The 11,740-nt window shown below is 42.3% G+C and overlaps 1 protein-coding gene across 1 annotated transcript in view; it reads left to right on the forward strand.

Annotated features, from left to right (window-relative positions):
* Positions 1–2,960: 2,960 nt before the first annotated feature.
* Positions 2,961–11,740, forward strand: part of RNF175 (ring finger protein 175) — an 85,011-nt gene continuing 76,231 nt past the window's right edge. Inside the window, exon 1 of the mRNA XM_006884497.1 lies at positions 2,961–3,332. Coding sequence (XP_006884559.1) covers positions 2,961–3,332 — 372 coding nt within the window. The remainder of the gene's footprint in view (positions 3,333–11,740) is intronic.

Consider the following 11,740-nt stretch of genomic DNA (forward strand, 5'->3'; position numbering starts at 1 on the left):
CCAGTCACCTGTCCTTAAACTTTCCGCAAATAAACTGGTAATCACCTCAAGAGTTGCATCTGTTAATTGAAAAATGTCAATCAGTATCCCATCTTTTCCTGGGGCCTTAGTTTTTGCCAGTGCCTTCAGCGCTGAAATTCTTCCTTTGTTATTGCCTTTGAAAACCCTCTGGGGGGTAAGCTAGGAGTCAATTCTGACTTAATAGTAAATAACAATGGTGGTTATCAGAGATTGGAGGAAGTAGGAAAAGCAATCACTTTCTAGATAGCAGACCCTTGTTAGTTGTGGTAATGGGAAGTACAATACAGACTCCAGGTTTATAAACAAGCACATTTAAGCCAAAGTAAAGGACACTAAGAAATACACAAGAACAAGGCATGTTGTTGGTACTATAACAATTTAGCAGCAGAAGCATTAATAAAAGAAATGCATAAGGGGTTACTTAGATGTATAGATACACATTTGTGTATAGGAGTGTGTGTGTGCACGTGTGTGTGTGTGTGTGTGAGAGAGAGAGAGAGAGAGAGAGATAGGTAGATAGAGAGAGAGAGAGCAAGCGAGCTATGGTGGCTTAGTGGAAAGGAATTGGGCTGCCAAATCAAAGGTTTATTGTTCGAATCCACCAGTGGCTCTGTGGGAGAAAGATAGGCATGTGATTTACTGCTTCTGAAAATCCATTGGAGGGTCAACTATGAGTCGGTTCTGGCTTGAAGGTACAAAAACAACAACAACATTTATGTGAACATATATCTGCAGGTCTACCCACATACATGCTTATGGGTGTGGTAGCATGGTCCATAGGGAGTTGCACTGTGTCCCTTGGGGCTTTTGAATAGCAACATATAGATTAGGTAGATAGAAGATTGATTAGTGTTAGGGACCATCTGGTTAGCTAAAATTCACCTCAACCCTATGACAAATTGAACCTTGTCCTATCCTACACCATCCTGACCATCCCTGATATACTTGGGCCCATGATTACAATAACTGTGTCAACCATCTATTTGAAACCACATTGTTGTTGTTGTTGTTGTTATGTGCCGTCAAGTCGTTTTCGACTCATAGTGACCCTATGTACAACAGCCCTAAACCTTGCTCTATCCTGTGCCAATCGCACTGCCTCTGACACCCCCATCCCGATTACCCCAGTCACTGAATCAATCCATCTCATAGAGAGTCTTCCCCTCTTGCACCTTCCCACCCACCCCCAGCATGATGTCCCTCTCCAAGGACCTGTCCCTCCTTGTAACATGCCCAAAGTATATCAGACGAAGCCCCAGAATCTTTGCCTCCAAGGAGTAGTTTGGTTTAACCCTCTCCAGGATGAATCTGTTTGTTTTCTTGGCAGTCCATGGTACATACAATACTCTTCTCCAGCACCACAGCTCAAAGGCATCAATTCTCCTTCTATCCTCCTTAGTCATTGTCCAACTCTCTGATGCTTAACAAGTGATTGCAAAGACCATGGCCTGTATCAGGCACACCTTAGTCTCCAGAGAAACACTGTTGCTATTGAGTACTTTAGAGAGGTCCCTAACAGCAGACTTTCCCATCGCAATACGTTTTTTTATTTCTTGACTGCTTGTGCCAAGAGTGTTGACCGTGGATCCGAGCATAATCAACATTTATCCTAAAGCAAAAATAAGGTGGATAAAGGGGACAAGGAAACAAAAAATAGCGTTAATAGTAGAAGAGAAGTGGAGGGGACCTGGGAGAGGGTTTGTAAAACAATGAAAGAATCTTTTCTTTTACTTTTCCATAATTTTTGGACTCATGTACTTATAACTTGTTAGTCAAATTTGTGTCTTCTAGGTTGCAACACCCCCATGATACATCTTAAAGGATATGAACATGTACAGCCAAGCACAATCAATAAGAGTGCATCTAAATTCCAAAATCAATCTCCATAATAGTCTATGTGTTTCCTACTGCCAAAGGGGCCCTTTAGAGTAGTAAGAGAAGATCTTCACCCTGAAACCCACAGCGTCCCTTTTCAGCAGGAAGTAGCTAAGAGAATACGCCATCCCCTTTTCCTTATGACTCAGGGTGAAGTCTCTCTCAGGGAGGAGTGATAGGGAATGGCAAAGGACACACTGACAAAGAAGATTAATCAGAACTGGCTTTGACAAGAACTGTGGCATTTGGACAAGAACAAACTGGGAGGAGGGTAGAGAGAATAGTGCAACAATGAATGAATGGAAACCCAAAATCTCTGTAAATGTTTATGAAAATTAATAAAATATAGAAAAAATAGTAGAAGAGAAATAATAAGAATGTTGATACAATGTCGAAAATGTAGTCCCTGTCATTGAACAATAAGTGCAGAACTTGCATGGCTCAATGCAATATTATAAGAAGAAAAACTACGGAGCTCAGCTCCACTCTGACAGTCGTGGGACTGCCATGAGTCAGAGTCTGCACACAGCCACTGGTGCCACCATTAACCATCCGGGTCTCTATCCCCTGCTAGGCAATACTCTACACAAAAGCAGGAATCTTTCCAATTGGCTGGTCCATCAGTCAGTCTCCCCTGGAAGCACCTGGCAAAGAAGAGCTGTGCATCACTGAGAAGGTGCTTGTCTTGGAGCGGCAATAGAGGACACAAGGGTCTGCATTCTACCCCAAAGTATTTGCTCATCTACAAGTTTTTGGAGGGGCCAGGTTTGACACGAAGCCAGTGAGCTGTTCTCCGCCATGGAAGAACTGCAGCTAGCTAGCTGAGAAGGGGCACTAAGAACAGGAAGAACATGCACAGGTTGGGCCAGGGCTTGATAGCTCAACCCCTGGACACTTGATCTGTTGTCTTCTGACAAATACTTCTGAGGTCCATGGAGGAAACCTCCTCTTTCACCCCCACTTCTCATTCTCTGCACCTCTCCAGATCTTTCCTACTGTCACACACACCCAAGCCCTGCCACAAATGATGTCTCCAGCCAAGCTCACAAGGCAGAGAGAAGGAAATGGCTTTTCAGAAGGGCCCGAGCAGCAAGGAAAGTCGAGGCGATAAAGGCAATAAGCTCGGCATCTCTGAAGGAGGCCCTACGCGTGAAAAAGGGGAAGAGGCCGGCCAGCGCGCAGAGCAGGCCCGGGCTTCTGCCCGCCCAGCCCGGGCGGGGCCGCGCTCCTCCGGAGGCTCCCCTTTGCCGCGGCAGCTGAGGACGAGGCGCGCCCCCTCGCGCGGGCTACCCACGCGCAACCTTCCGCACTCGGCCTGCGCGCGCGGACCGGCGCCCGCGGCTTCGGGGGGCGGGGACTGGCGGCTCAGCATGGCTGCGAATGCAGCGGCTGGCAAGGCGGCAGCGGTGCTGGAGACGCCCCCACAGCAGGAGCAGGTACCCGGCTTGCCCAGGGTTGTCTTGTCTCGGGAGAGGGGAAGCTGGGCCAGCGTCCTTGCGTTTGGATGCATGAACTGGGCCCCAAGAGCCATGGGAACTGGCCTGGGGGAGGAGGGAGTTAGGTGGCCTTCTGAAAAATGACCCTCATTTTGTGCCACCCCACTTTTCGCCAACCCACCTCTCCTCACTCCTCTCTGGAGGGCCTCATTTTCGGGCTTACTGTTAACTCTCCCTTTCCTCCTAGCCTCTTACTCTCTCGCTGCTTTCCCATTTCCTGTGCGTTTAAGGTCCTTTTCTTCCAGAATGAGCCTTAATCTTGTTTATTCTGTCTCCCAAGATGAGCTTTATCCTGCTAACTCCATCCATCCAGGCCCTTCATACTTCCTTCCTCCATGCCAGGCAGAAGCCCCAGGGTCCAGGAGAAAAGCCCTAGGGCATTGAAGGAAGCCGGCTGAGGGAAATTGGCTGTACTTTAGAGCTTTGCCTTGACTGCAATGGTTCGCAAACTTGAGGATCTCAGAATCACTTGCTCATTGCTCAAAACTCATCAAAACTCTTTGCTGTTTAGTCTGAGCACACTCATAGCTGACTCTACAGCAGATTTTCAGAGACTGTAAATCTCACTGGAGAAAAGTGCTCACCTTGATTTTCAGAGACTGTAAATCTCACTGGAGAAAAGTGCTCACCTTTCTCCCTGAGGGCAGCTGGTGAATTTGAACTTCCAGAGAGGCTCTTGAGTTAGCAGTACAAAATATGAAATATGCTGCCAGAGCCCCTTGCTTTCCAGTGGAAATGACTTGTAGCTGAGCCTCCAGTGGGCTTTCAGAGGAAATTAATTGCAATAGAGTTTGCCCATCCTTCTCCCTAGGAGCAGCTGGTCATTGACTCACATGCCTTTGTGATTACAGTGCAGTTTCTTACCACTAAATCCTGAGTTTGTTTTTTGTGCCTGTGATTCAGGCCATATTCTTCCTGGTCACTTGCTATGCATCTGAGAGCTGGACAATGAATAAAGGTGACAGAAGAAGAATGGCTATCTTTGAGCCATGGTGTTGGAGAAGATCACTGAACATCTTATGGATGGCCAAAAGAACTAACAAATATATCTTTGAAAGTGTTCAGTTAAAGTACTCTTTGGAGGCAAGAATGATGAGGCTTCACCTCACATACCTTGAGCATGTTGCTAGGTGGGGCTATTCCTTAGAGAGGGACAAGATAGTAGGAAGGGTGGAGGGTCAGCGAAGGAAAGGAAGACCCTTGAGCAGGTAAATTGATACAGTGACTGCCACAATGGCCTCTTGTATGTCAAGAAGTGTGAAGATGGCACCGGAATGGACAGGGTTCAGATCTTTTGTTCTTAGGGTGGCTATGAATCATACTTGACTTAACGGCACCTAACAACCATAACTAGGCAGTCTCACTATTCTCACCTCCAAGGTGCATTTTGGATGCACTCCCTTGAAGATAGATTTGTTTGTTCTTTGGACAATCCATAGTCAGTTTTCTTTGAAGACACCACAATTCAAAGATAATTATTTTGCTGTTAGGTACCTTTAAGTCAACTACAACTCGCAGGTCTTCCTTATTTGTTGTTCAACTTTCACAGGTGTGATGTTGTTCATTGGTTTAGTCAAGAATGTTGTTTTCTTAACTTTGTAGTTTAATCTACACAGAAGGGTATAGTCTTTGATCTTTGCAAAGTGCTTTAAATCTTCTTCTTCACTTTCTACAAGGACTGTATCATCCACATGTGTAAGCTGTTGATGAGTCTTCCTCCAAGCTTGATGCCACATTCTTCTTCATGTAGACTAACTTCTCGGAATATTTGCTCAGCAAACATGTTGAATACATATGGAGAGAGGATTCAATCCTGACTCAGAACTTTCCTGATTTAAAATCAAGCAGTATCCCTTTGTTCTTTTGGTTTTAATGCTTCTGGGACTATAGATAATTTCCACATGAACACAATTAAGTGTTAAGGAATTTCCATGCTTCATAATACTATCCATAATTTGTTATGATGTCACACAGTTGAACACAAATAAACATCTTTCTGGTATTCTCTATCAGCTGATTTTTATCTGATGTCCGAAATTATATCCCTCAATCCTCATCCTCTTCTGAATCCAGCTTGAATTTGTGACAGTTCCCTGTGAATGTTCTGCTCCAAACATTTTAAATGGTCATCAGTGTGATTTTACTTGTATGAAATACTGATAATATTGTTGGATAATTTCCATATTTTGTTAGGTCACATTTTTTTAAACAGAAGAGATTAAATGTCCCTAAATTGGATCACATAAAGATTTCTAGAATTTTTAGGATGCACAGAGATTATTCTGGATTCAGGCAATGAGCAAGACTACTTTTGTTATTAGGGGCCAACTGTATGGTTCAAAATTAGGAAAGGAGTGCATCAGGGATCCATCCTGTTCCCTGTACCTTTTCAATCTCTTATACATTGTTGGTGGAATTGTGAAACAGTACAACCACTCTGGAAGGCAGTTTAGTGCTTCCTCAAAAAGCTGAATTTAGAAATTCCCTATGACCCAGCTAGTCCATTGCTTGAAATATACTCCAATAAAATAAGAACTGAGGCTCAAATGAAAACTTGTACACCAATGTCCATAGCAGTATTATTCACCATCTCAAGAACATGGAAACAGCCCAGATATCCAACCACAAACAAATGAATTGAGAAGTTGTAGTACATTCATACAATGGAATACTATGCAGCACACAGAAGCAATGATTTTGTAAATTACTACCTAACTTGAGAGGGACAGAAGAGCATTATGCTGAGTGAACTAACTTGGTCCCACAAGGAAAAATACTGTATACAACTATTATTATAGAATGAGTATGAGGATCCAAGTGGGAGTGGAAGGTGGAAGCAGAGGGGTGAGGATGGGATCTTTGTGAAAAATAATGTATTCCAACTTTGTAAATAAATCAGTATGAATTTTTTTTAAAAAAATCCTTTAAAAATCATCCTTCAAAGGTTTACTGAAGTAGAACAAAGGCTTTATATATTTATTGAGAATGGTTTATCTCCAATATTGCTGTTGTTAAAAAATAATTTCTTAAATTAATCTTATTCCATCCATTGTTGTCCTTGGAGACAGACATCATCCTTGGGAGGGGACAGCTCGAGAGAGGAAGACCCTCGAAGACATGGATTGAGTCAGTGACTAGGGTAATGGAGGTAGACGTGTCAGAGACAATAAAGTTGGTTCAAAATAGAGTAGGGTCTAGAGCTGTTTTACATAGGGTCACAAAGAGTAGCAAGTGACATGATATGGCACATAGCAACAACAAACTTGTTTTAATTTCTTCAGCTTCACTTTGAACTTGTATATAAGTAGTTGATGGTCTGTCCACAGTTGGTGTGTAGGCTTGTTCTGACAACTGATGGTGCACTTTTATGCCATCTCTTTTCACAGAGGTAGTCAGACTGATTCTTGTTTTCCAGGTACGGTTCATGGGTATAGTTGCCATTTAGGTGTTCTTTAAAGGCATTAGCAATGAATAAATCGTTTATTGTGCAAAATTCTCCAGCCTCATTTCTTTCACCCAGCCCCTATTTTCAAAGTACCAGTCCTTCTTTGTTTCTAACTTTGCCATTCTTGTTGTTATTGTTGTTATGTGCCATCAAGTCAAGCACAACTCATAACGACCCTGTGAACAAAAGATCTGAACCCCGTTCTGTCGTACACCATCCTCACACTTCCTGAAACACAAGAGTTCATTGCAGAAGTCACCATATTAATTCACCTTGTTGAGGATCTTCCTTTCCTTTACCAACCTCCACCCTTCCCAGCATCATGTCCTTCTCTAAGAAATAGCACCTCTTAGCAACATGGCCAAAGAATGTGAGACGAAACTTCATCATTCTTGCTTCTAAAGAGCACTCCAGCTGCACCTTCTCCAAGAAGACGTATCTGTTCATTCTCTTGGCCATCCATGGGGTGTTCAGTGCTCTTCTCCAACACCACAGCTCAAAGGTGTCAATTCTTTTTCGGTCATCCTTATTCATTGGCCAGCTCTCAGATGCATAGCTAGTACTTGGAAAGACTGTGGCCTGAATCAGACATACCTTAGTCCTCAAACTGACATCATTACTCCACAATAATTTGAAGAGGTCCCCAACTGCAGATTTTCCCAGTGCAGTGTGTCTCCTTATTTCCTGATTGCTCATACCAAGGGTGTTAATTGTGAATCCAAACAAGATGAAGCTGTTGACAGTTTCAGTCTCTTCTCTATCCGTCATGACACTGCCTATTGTACCAGTGGTAAGAATCTTTGTTTTCTTGGTATTGAGATGCAATACATACTGAAGGCTGCATTGCTTGATCTTCTACAACAAGTGCTTCAAGTCCTCCTCACTTTCAGCAAGTAAGGTTGTGTCACCTGGATAACACAGATTATTGATGAGTCTCCCTCCAATCCTGATGCTACACTCCTCTTCATAGAATCCAGCTTCTCAGATAATTTACTCAGCTAAAAGATTGAGTAGATATGGAGAGAGAATACAACTCTGACACACTCCCTTCCCAATTCCAAACCATGGAGTGCTCCCCTGCTACATTCACACAACAGCCTCCTTCAGGACGTATATGTTCCTCAAGAGTACAATCAAGTGCTCTGGGATTCTCATTCTTCTCAATGTCAGCCACAACTTGTCATGATCCACACAGTCAAATGTCTTCGCATAGTCAATAAAGCACAAATAGACATTCTTCTGATATTCCTTACTTTTAGCCAGGATCCGTTTGACAATAGCAATGGTATTCATGGTGCCATCACCTCTTCTGAAAAAAAAAAATTGAAGTGGATGTCAGAAGAGATTCTAAAGATTGCACTGGAGTGCTAAGAAGCCAAATCTAAAAGAAAACATATCAAAGTGGAAGATCTGAATAGACTATTTCAAAGGGCAGCTCTAGAGGACAAAAAAACTATTAAAATGGAATGTGCATAGAGCTGGAATTTGAGAATAAAAAGAGAAGAACTTGCTATGCATTTCTCAAGCAGGAAAAAACTGAAAAACAAATTTAAGCCTCGTGTCACAATATTGAAAGATGTTATGGGCAATATAGTGAATGATCCAGAAAGCATCAAAAGAAGATGGAGGGAATACACAGAGTCACTGTCCCATAAAGAATTGATTGACACTGAAAATGTTCAGGAAGTATCATATGAACAGGAGCCAATGATAATGGAGGAAATAGAACCTGCATTGACGGCACTGGCAAAAAAATAAGGTCCCGGGAATCGATGGGATTCCAATTGACTTATTTCAGTTAACAGAGGCAGCTTTAGGATGCACTCACCAGTCTCTGCCAGGAAATTTGGAGGATGGCTGTCTGGCCAACAGATTGGAAGAAAATTCATATTTGTTCCCATTCCCCAAATAGGTGATCCAACTAAATGTGGAAATTATCAAACAATATAATTGATATCACATGCAAGCAATATATTGCTGAAGAGCATTTTAAAAATAGCTGCAACAGTACATAGATAAGGAACTGCTAGAAGTTCAAGCAGGATTTAGAAGTACTTAGTTGACATTCTTTGGAAGCAGGAGTGGCATCCAGTTTCTAAACAACATGCCTCTGGAAGCTCTATGAACTCTGATACATGACGATAGTTACAGAAAAGCTTCAGGGCACCTGTAACATTAGTGCCTGTAACACTAGACTGTGTTAGTCTGGAAGCCCCACTGAAATCTACTCAGCATCATAGCAACAACCCACAAGCCTCCACAGATGTATGGATTATGGCTGCACATACCAGGAATCAGCCAGGTCTCCTGCATGAAGTTTGATAAATCAACCACTAAACTAGAAGCTTTTTGAGAAAAACAAGACACAAACCCCTTGCTGTTAAGTTTGAACCCACCCACTCAGTGGGTTCAAACTGCAAACTTTTCAATTAGTTGTTGTTGTTGTTGTTAGAATCAAGCACAACTCATAACAACCTTATGAACTAAAAATCTGAACTGTTTTCTATCTTGTGCCATCCTCACACTTCCTGACACACAAGAGCCCATTGCAGTAGTCACCATATCAATTCAACTGGTTGAGGGTCTTCCTCTCCTTCCCCGACCCTCCAACCTTCCCAACATCATGTCTTTCTCCAAAGAATAGCACCTCCTAGCAACATGTCCAAAGTATGTGAGATGAAGCCTCATCATTCTTGCTTCCAAAGAGCACTCTGGCTGCCCCTTCTCCAAGAAAACATATCTGTTTGTTCTCTAGACTGTCCATGTGATGTTCAGTGTTCTCCAACACCACAGCTCAAAGGCGTCAATTCCTTTTCTGTCACCCTTATTCATTGGCCAGCTCTCAGATGCATAGCTAGTAACCGGAAAGACTCTGGCCTATATCATACGTACCTTAGTCCTCAAATTGACATCATTACTCCTCAATAATTTGGAGAGATCCTTAACTGCAGATTTTCCCAGTGCAGTGTCTTCTTATTTCCTGACTGCCAGTACCAACGGTGTTAATTGTGGATCCAGGCAAGATGAAGTTGTTGACAGTTTCAGTCTCCTCTCCAACCATCATGACACTGCCTTTTGGTCTAGTGGTAAGAATCTTTGTTTTCCTGACATTGGGATGCAATGCATACCGAAGGCTGCATTCCTTGATCTTCTGCAACAAGTGCTTTAAGCCCTCCTCAGCAAGTAAGGTTGTGTTATCTGCATAACACAAGTTATTGATAATATTAGTAGTCAAGTACAAGTCTATGGTGCTACCATATTACTGCTATAAAGCATTGAGATGATTTGGATTGAGTAAATCATTGAAAGTAATAATTGCCCCATGGGGTTCTTCAGCTGTACAGCAAAAGATCAGCAGGTCTTTCCCCCTAAGAAGAGATGGGGTGGAAAGTGCTGAATCCCTGACTCCTGACAATCTGTTGTGTAATCAGACTCCTTTAGGGCTACCCACCTGCTGTCTGTCTGCGACTTCATCTGCTGTTCTTTCACCCTGATCCATCCATCCAACCATCCTCTTTCCAGCTTGCAAAGCAGGGTTGGTTTTGAACCTTCTCATTCTCTTTGTTCTTAGAGGCTAGTGTTTCTTTGTTTGTTTGTCTTTTTGTGTCCTTTTAATGAGTTTTGGGAAAAGAGAGGAGGTAAATAATGTATTTGATTCACCATGTTTAACAGAAAAATTGGATTTCACTTTCTTTAAAAAATAAGAAAAAACAAATACAAACCCATCTAATATTAATAAGGTTGAATTTTTCATAAAATTTTTCATTAAATATTTTATAAATTTGTTCATAATCTACATTTCTTCTTTGATCAACTTCTTTCTCATAGATATTGCCCTTGATATGTCTGTTTTTAAATTATAAAAGTTCTTTTTATATTAAGGTTAACTTTTGCCTTTTACATATATTATATTTACCCAGTTTGTCTTTCCAACATAGATGATTTTGATGTATTTTCTTTTTTATATCTTCAAAAATCTATCCATTTCTTTACTTTTTGATTTCTGGGTTCTATCTCATACTTGGAAATGCTTTCTCCACCACAAGATTATTTTAAGAAATGTTTACTCCTGTTTTCTTCTAGCACTTTTAAGGCTTTATTTTTTCTATTTGATCCATCTGGAATTTATTTTGAAGCAGGGAATTAGGTATGGATCCAGCCTTAATTTTTTTCCAGATGCCGAGCCAGTGTCCCAGCTGCATTGATTGAACAGTCCATTTCTTCTTCCCTGATCTGAAACGACTCCTTTATCCGATGTTCCTGGGTGTGCCTAGATGCTGTGTTCTGCTTGCTCATCTGTCAGCCTGTCCCTGGGCCAGTGCTGCTTTCTATGAAGCTCTGTGGCTTTCTCGTGAACTTTAGCATCTGGTAGGCCAAGTCCTCTGCCTTTTCTTCTAGATTTTCCTGGCTATCCTTTGTTGACTCTTCCACAGGAACTTTTCATTTCCAAAATAAACTCTCTTGTTATTGTTGTTATGTGCTATCAAGTTACTTGCGACTCATAGTGACCCTGTGTACAAGAGCCCTAAACACCTTTCTATCCTGTGCCAACCTCGCTGTCTCAAACGCACTTATTCCCACCACTCCACTCACAGAATTGATCCATCTCATCGAGGGTCTTCCTCTCCTACGCCGTCCCTCTACTCTCCCAAACATGATGTCCGTCTCCAAGGACCAGTCCCTCCTTGCAACATGCCCAAAGTATGTCAGACGAAGCTTCCGAATCCTTGACTGCAGGGAGCGTTCTGGCTTCACCTTCTCCAGGACAAACCTGTTTGTTCTCCTAGCAGTCCATGGTGTATTCAACACTCTTCTCCAGAACCACAGCTCAAAGACATCAATTCTCTTTCTGTCATGCCTATTCACTGTCCAACTCTCTGATGCATAACACATAATTGCGAAG

Source organism: Elephantulus edwardii, unplaced genomic scaffold, assembly GCF_000299155.1.
Source record: "Elephantulus edwardii isolate Elephantulus edwardi_28Jun2011 unplaced genomic scaffold, EleEdw1.0 scaffold00034, whole genome shotgun sequence".
Taxonomy (NCBI): domain Eukaryota; kingdom Metazoa; phylum Chordata; class Mammalia; order Macroscelidea; family Macroscelididae; genus Elephantulus; species Elephantulus edwardii.